This window comes from Archocentrus centrarchus, chromosome 22, assembly GCF_007364275.1.
Source record: "Archocentrus centrarchus isolate MPI-CPG fArcCen1 chromosome 22, fArcCen1, whole genome shotgun sequence".
Classification (NCBI taxonomy): Eukaryota; Metazoa; Chordata; class Actinopteri; order Cichliformes; family Cichlidae; genus Archocentrus; species Archocentrus centrarchus.
The window spans coordinates 9,024,932-9,032,451 of record NC_044367.1 but is presented as its reverse complement, the minus strand read 5'-3'; the positions used below and the strand labels follow the sequence as shown (position 1 = coordinate 9,032,451).

The 7,520-nt window shown below is 40.6% G+C and overlaps 1 protein-coding gene across 1 annotated transcript; it reads left to right on the top strand.

Annotated features, from left to right (window-relative positions):
• The first annotated feature begins 1,755 nt into the window (after window positions 1–1,755).
• Window positions 1,756–3,235, top strand: LOC115772810 (uncharacterized). The gene has a single exon (XM_030719202.1). It carries the CDS (start codon window positions 2,221–2,223, stop codon window positions 2,872–2,874), a length of 654 nt encoding a protein of 217 aa, XP_030575062.1. The 5' UTR covers window positions 1,756–2,220; the 3' UTR covers window positions 2,875–3,235.
• The last annotated feature ends 4,285 nt before the right edge of the window (window positions 3,236–7,520 follow it).

The window sequence follows — 7,520 nt, the reverse complement described above, 5'->3', positions numbered from 1 at the left end:
TTCATTATAATATGCACACAAACTTTATTAGACACACCTTGCTAGTACTGGGTACCCTTTGGCCTTCAAAACTTTATTAATTCTCCATGCCACAGATTCAACAAGCTGCTGGAAAAATTCCTCTAAAATTTTAGCCTCAGTTTCCTGTTGTGCGGTCTTCTGCCCATCTGCTTCAAGGTTCAGTGTGTAATATGTGGATATTTGTATTTCTGTTGCCTTCCTATAAGCTTAAAGCAGTCTGGCCACTCTCCTCTGACCTCTGACATCAATAAAGGCATTTTCACCCAGAGAACCGCTGCTCACTGGAAATTTTTTCTTTTCGACCATTCTCTGTAAGCCCAGGAGATGGTGGTGTGGGAAAGTCCCAGTAGATCAGCAGCTCCTCAAATACTCAGACCAGCTTCTCTGACACAAACAGCCATGTCACATTCAAACCATCACTTTTGAACTTCAACAATTCTTGACCATGTCTACATGCCTAAATACATTGACATGCTGCCATCTGGTTGGCTGATTGGATATTTGTGTTAATGAGCAGTTGGCCAGGTGCTAATAACAAAGTGGCCAGAGAGTGTATACTAAACATCAAGCTGAGGTGATCTGATTTTTTTGTTTTTTTGTTTGTTTGTTTTTTTACGTTTATTTGTTCATTTAACTTCTATATCATTTATCCTCAAAACTGGATTTTAAACACTTTTTGATTCCACCCATCACTGGTCAGCTGATGTGTTTTTGTTTCACCTTTTTCACCTTCCCAGAGGACATTAGCGAGAAAAATTCGGGGTCGCTGTCCATTGTGCTGAAAACGCGCGCTGCAGACCAGCCAAAAGGTAAGAGGTCGAAAGGCAAAAATATATATATAAAAATAAGCCAGATAAGCGTATGTATGCCGCCGGTGTTGTACCAAAAAGTGATGGTCTGCCATAAAGTGATTTCCGATGTTTCTATGTGCTTTTATGTGTAATGTCTTTGCTTATGTTGTTGAATGGAGTGTAGTCAATAGGATTTATCAAGGGCTTATATATAAAATGAAGAAATTATCTGTTTTTCAAGTATCTTTATGACTCTACACCTACATTATAATAAATCCAGTCCTCTTTGGTCACTTAAAATATCTTTATAGACTGTAATGTTATATTTGTTGTGATTTCTGCTGCTCTCTTGGCCAGATTTCTCTTTAAAAAGACATTTTTAAGGTCAATGACAGTCTTTACCCTCATAAATAAAGAATATATAAAAAATGATTGCAGCTTCAACCTTGCGACAGAATTTTTTTTTTCCCTCAAAATGACTTTATATCATTCACGAGAGATATGTTTAACATATGTTTCACAGATTATAGATCAGCAAGTCATTTACAACAGTTTAAATACAGGCAATCATTTTCTGGCAAATAACGGAAATCACTTTTTGGCAGACGATCACTTTTTGGCACAACACCCAGCTCTAGTTACGAGTGTAACACGTGATTACGTAAGACATCAAAATAAATGAATCCCCTTCTCTGTTTGCTTGATGCACGTGGACTATCATCCCTTCCACTTGGGTGCGCGCAGTGAAGCTAAAATATACAGTTTACCGCGTCACTCAGACAAGTGTTCATCCCCTCCGCAACATCCTGTTCTCCGTGTGCAGCACACGCGTACTGATGTGAAGGAGATGTTTCTTTCTTTTTTTTTTTTTTTTTTTTTTTTTTTTAGGGTTTCTTCTCGGGTTGCTGCACAGCTGCTGCTTCTTTAAGAGCCACCACCCGCCCCCTCTCCTGTATTTTTAGCTGAGCCAGCCACTTCATTTGCTGGATAAGACAGACAGTTGTGTACCGTATGATCTCACTTAATCGTTTTAATAAATGACATCAAATCGTATACTGCGGATTTGCCGTGGGCCTACAGCCAGCTGTTCCCTGGAAATCTCGTACAGGGGAGACATTTGTCCCGCCGCTGTCGGATGCTGAAACGCGCAGTCAGCCTGTGGATGCTTGATGTCCATTATGAAACGCAGTGCTGCGCTGGTTACAAAAAATGAGGCGCAGTTCTTCTGAGATCAAATGAATTACGAGAAATCTGTTTAGGTGCTAAATCTCTCTGCGGTGCGGACGGCTCAAGGTGGTCCAGCATCTTTCCCTTGAGCCTTCTGCTTCCTCTTCTCTTGGACTGTGGATAACAAAAAGGCTTCAAGACGGAGGGGGTGGTGGAGCATCGAGGAAAAAACAGGGGCAATATGAGAGAGCGGGACTTCATGCCCAATATGGAGAGGGGCAAACCTGCTACTTATACAGGGGACAAAAAGGCTAAGATGGCTGCTAAGACTAACAAGAAGTGGGTGAGATTAGCCACTGTTTTTGCATATGTGTTGTCTGTGTCCTTAGCAGCCATTATCCTAGCAATTTACTATAGCCTGATCTGGAAGCCAACCAGTGCATCCTCTTCTGCTGGGAAGTCGGGGGAAGAGGTCACCCCCACTGCAAACATCTCAACTAATATTTCCACAAGCAACAATATAACAGAGTGGAACTCTACACAAACACGTCTGCTGTCTCTCAACCAGACCAGGCAGGGCACAACCCCGCACAGTCAGGCGTTTCAGTGGGATGACAGAGCGGAGACAGTGGCCGTTTCCCCGCGGGGTGCTGGAGCAGAAATTGCGCACTCGCACCAGGAGGAAGGACTCTACGCATCTTCCCACGGTCACACAAGCGCGGAGAGATCGGGCACTTTGGGCAGAGAGACACAAGGGTCTCAACCCCGCGTGAGCCACTACATCCCGTCAAGCACTACTAGGGAGTCTGTCGCTGAGGGCAAGGGGGAGCGGGAGGCGCAAGGGGTGACAGAAAAACGCGAGCCCGAAAATGCTGTGACTCTTCCTCCGACCTGAACAACGAGTCGAGGTGGCCATAGAGGAGACTGATCGGGCCTAATCCCCATCACCACACCACCCTTAGACCCCTTACATTAAAAAAAAACAAAAAAACTAACCCCCCAAAAAGGAGTGTTTTACATTCTCAGTGCCGCAGGTCGGATAACACACGACTTTAAACTCAATTTGCAGAGCCCCGTATGGATACTGAACTGCACATATTAACAGACAGCTTGCTTTTATGACAGAAAAGAGGAGAGCTCCTCCATGGACACTATGCGTTTCTTTTTCTTTTTTTAGGCCATCTGTATGCCTTAAATCAATGTGTGTCTACTTTACCTCGGACAGCTTCTGAGGCCACTAACCTGCCTGTATGTGTGCTACACTGGTATATATATATATATATATATATATATATATATATATATATATATATATATATATATATATATATATATATATATATATATATATATATAGTTAAATGAAAAGAGGGTCCAGAGATGCTTTTGGTTTTGCAGGACCTATGTCTCAAAGGCATACAGCTCCTAATATCACTGCCATTCATCAGCCAGTTTAAATCAATACTGCATTATTGCATTTTCAACATATAGGCTGTGTTTCCTTTCATGGATTAAACCCAGGATACCAAGTAGAAGAACCTGCATTATTGAGTTATGCTCAGGTATGTGCATATAACCATGTAAATGTATTGTGTATTTGGTTATGTACATATAAGGCGGACATACATCTTTGGGCCTTGATGAACTTTTAGGATAATTAGATGATTTTTATTAAAGTTATAGTATGTATAATAGGAATAACTATATCACAAGGTACGCATACACATCCGAAAATGATTCATTTCTATGGTTTTATAACAGATGTATGTAAATCAAGAATTAATTGCTGACATTATCCTGTATGTTACTGATATTTTATTTATTTATAGCCATAATGGATAGTATAGATTCAAATAAATGATAGGTTTTTCCTAACATCTTACATTGTGTTTTAAATATGGAATGATTTAAATGAACTCTTTAGAGGGTAAGTGTAATTATTGATTGATATGAAGGCGTAGGTTCAACAGCAGTAACAGCAGTGCAAGCGCAAAGAGGACTCGGTTTAGAGTCCGTCTTTGTTCTTGGCATTTAATCAGATCTTGGTTGTCGGCCCTCGAATCACCTAAGCGAACTGTCCGGTGTGCGATCAGAGGGACTGCTGGCTTCTCACAGAAAGAGAAGCGTTTGCCTCACGGTCTGCCGCGGTTCAGTGTGCTACAGCTCTTACTGAAACCACTTCACACAGTCACATGTGGTGAACTATGAAGTGGAAATAAGACCAACCACCCCGTGCGCTCTCTCAGCAGCATGTGAGGGAGGTGTATTGATTTGAGAGCTCTGTTATTACACTGTATAAAAGAGAGAAGAACACATTACACAATGCCGCTCGGTGCTATTTTGATTCAGCTCTCTCTGAAAGGGCCTGTTTTGGCTGAAGGGTTTATGTGCTGGCTATGACAAGCATCACTCACTATCACACTGAAAATAAAACCACTTGATTTCCTCTGTGCAGCCAGTACCTCTGTAATGATGCAAAAGGTGGTGACATGCACCGTTTTCTTAATGTGACAGATTTGCAGAAGCAAAAGCTGAGGTATGTGTCCGCTGTGCGAAATTGGAAGCCCAGGGGGGAAGACACAAGCCTTGTGTACAGGAAACAAACAGAGAGTGTGTAAGACAATGACATTGGCCTCAGGTTACAAGATGGCTTTGGCAAATGTGTTTCCAGTGCCTCTTATGGCCTTCTGATATATGTAAGGAGCAACGGGTGGCCTATTGATGAAGGAGTTGATCTGTGATGACAGTCATTGCTAAAAGCTACATCTGAGTCAGGACACAGCATCTGACCTTATGACCCTCGAACCCAGTCACCCAGGTAGATGATTACATTAGCTAATATGACAATAGTTGTCTCATGGCTGAAACCAGACAATGGATTGTATCATTAAATCATTATATATATATATATATATATATATATATATATATATATATATATATATATATATATATATATATATATATATATATATATATATATATATATATATATATATATATATATATATATATATATATATATATAAAACACACACACACACACACACACACACACACACACAAATGGCATTCGTCATAGCTGTTTATACCTTTTTTATAATTAAATTATAGCAGTTGCCAGTGCACTGGTCACTTTATTGTCTGATTAAATTATCCAATAAATAAATCCACACTGAATAAAGACAAGCTAAAGACTACAAGCAGATTCGTCTGGATTTTACTGCTAAATATGTTCTTAAGCCAGAGGAGTACATGCATAAAACGTTAAGAAAAAGAAATGTTTGACAGTCTCCACCCTTCCTCTAGAAAATGCACTAAAAATTCATAAAAACTTAGGTTCACTGCTTCTCAATAGCTGAACCTGAAATAGCTTTCATGCAAACAGTTTAACTACAGGACCCAAGACCAACCCTTTCTACGTCACATTATTGTTAGGCATGTGTCACTTTCCTGCTCCTCTGCAGCCACAGGCAGTTTTTGAGGGCTTCTGGTGCAGAGTGTGAATATCCAGGTCAAAACTGCCTCTTCCGTCCACTGCTCATGAATGCAGATATAGTTAAAAGGCTAATGTGTGCAAAATTGACTCCAGGTGACAGCCAGTTGTTTCAAGATTGCATTTCTTCAACATGTTCTCTCCATTCTTCTCCTTTGGGACTGTTTACATGCATGCACTGCTTTAAATGCTTTGTTCCTTTTTTTTTTTCTCTAGTCTACTCCTGTATCAATGAGAGGGGATGAGCCTAATTTGGTCATCCCAGACATCTCAGAAGAGCCACCCACCTGCTGTTTAAACCTTCCATTTACAAGTGGCAGCCAATTAAAAGAAAATTGATTTAAGGGGAGGAGAAGGACAGACAGAGGATGAACTGAGGGGCTGCACTAAGAGCCAGTATAAGATAGCTAAGACAGCTAAGACATTTTAAACTTGGACTCATGCAAAGCTACTCTAGTAGAGTTTAAGAACAGAAAATATGGATAGGTGATCTTTTAACTCATTTTAGTTTTTCAGACCTTCTGCTGATGAATATCAGAGCGGTAGTTTAATATTTAAAATTTTCACAAAAATCATTTTGCACAGTGAATGTAAAATACCCAGTTATGGTAACAATGCATAAATGGCATTTATGATTGGAGGGGGATGTTAAAGTTCTACTTCAACTCCCTCACTAGGTTTCTACAAGCAGAGACCTTTCCAACAAAAACCTTAGGGAATCAAAGCTCCGTCAATGCAGCATCTAAGCAAGACACCATCACAAAAGATGAGAGATGTCGTCTTGCGGTACAGACAATGAGAAGGAAGTAAACAAAAGCTTTTTCAATTAACAACAGGGCAAACGTGTGGCTGTATTAGGAGGCGATACAAACCAAAAATGAAACTGTGTGTGGGTAAATGGGGGAGTTGAATCAAGCATTGTCAAAAGACTCACAAAGTATATCACAGGCTTTTAAACTAGATTTCTTGCATGATGCTAAGCTGACCTTGGATCAGTATGACAAACAGAATATGCACACCTTGTTGACCCAGGCCAGGAGAAAGAGGAGGGGAGTGAACACTCGCCTCGAACGTGGCAGCTGCTGAGGCGTGGTTGTTACATGCTTAACTTTGACAGGGCCGGAGGGGGATGACGCACAAACTCGGTGGAAACGGCCAGCATGTCAGGTTCTGTCAGGGTCGTGGGTCCAGGCCAGACTTCACCTCCACTTAACCTACATCCATCATCTGTAATGAAACACCTCGAGAGCCTCCGGCTGTTAAATCCCTGTGCTAAAACCATGGCTAATAGGAGGTGTCACTAACACAAGCAGGAAACCAAATGAGGATTTAACATATTACTTTCAAACAACAGTTTCACATAGTTTTATATTTAGAGTGATGTGCTTTGTAAGTTTATTCTCGCAGTGTTATATATAAGAAGAGTGACACACCTCTTTGTCTGTTAGGTAAATATAAAACTGGAGTGGCAGCCCAGCTATAACCACAGAGAAAGCTCAGTAAGTAACAGATTATATCTCATTTGCTTGATTTGTACAAAAGGTTGTGGTTTTATGGAGGGCAATATTTTATTACCTGAATCTCTTCAGTTTTTATGCAGTAGGTACAGTAGCAGGTCATTGCCCGTAGCCTTACATTTACTAGGAAATCAGTTAAGTAGCATTGATATTAAAGTTTGCCCAGAAAAACTAGTAGAACTATTAGTTTAACCCCTGTGCATGAAAACTGCCTGGATTAGTGACAGTATTTTGGATCTAAGAGACGACTCATAGGCACAAATCTAAAATTGAAGTACTGAAACAAAAGGCTGTGGTTGCACACCGAAAGGATGGCAGACCTTGGCATCACCTTGCTTTAAAGTTGCTTTGAGCAAATGTTGAGCTCTTTTTTTTTTTTTTGATTGTTTTCCTCTGGAAAGCAAGCTTCTGAAGCTTCTCTCCGCTGCAGAGCACAGCTGACATAATCCCACACTGCACTTCAATCCTCTAACACAGCCTACAGGACTTATTTCCATAATATCAACACCCCCACTTTGGTGTACTATT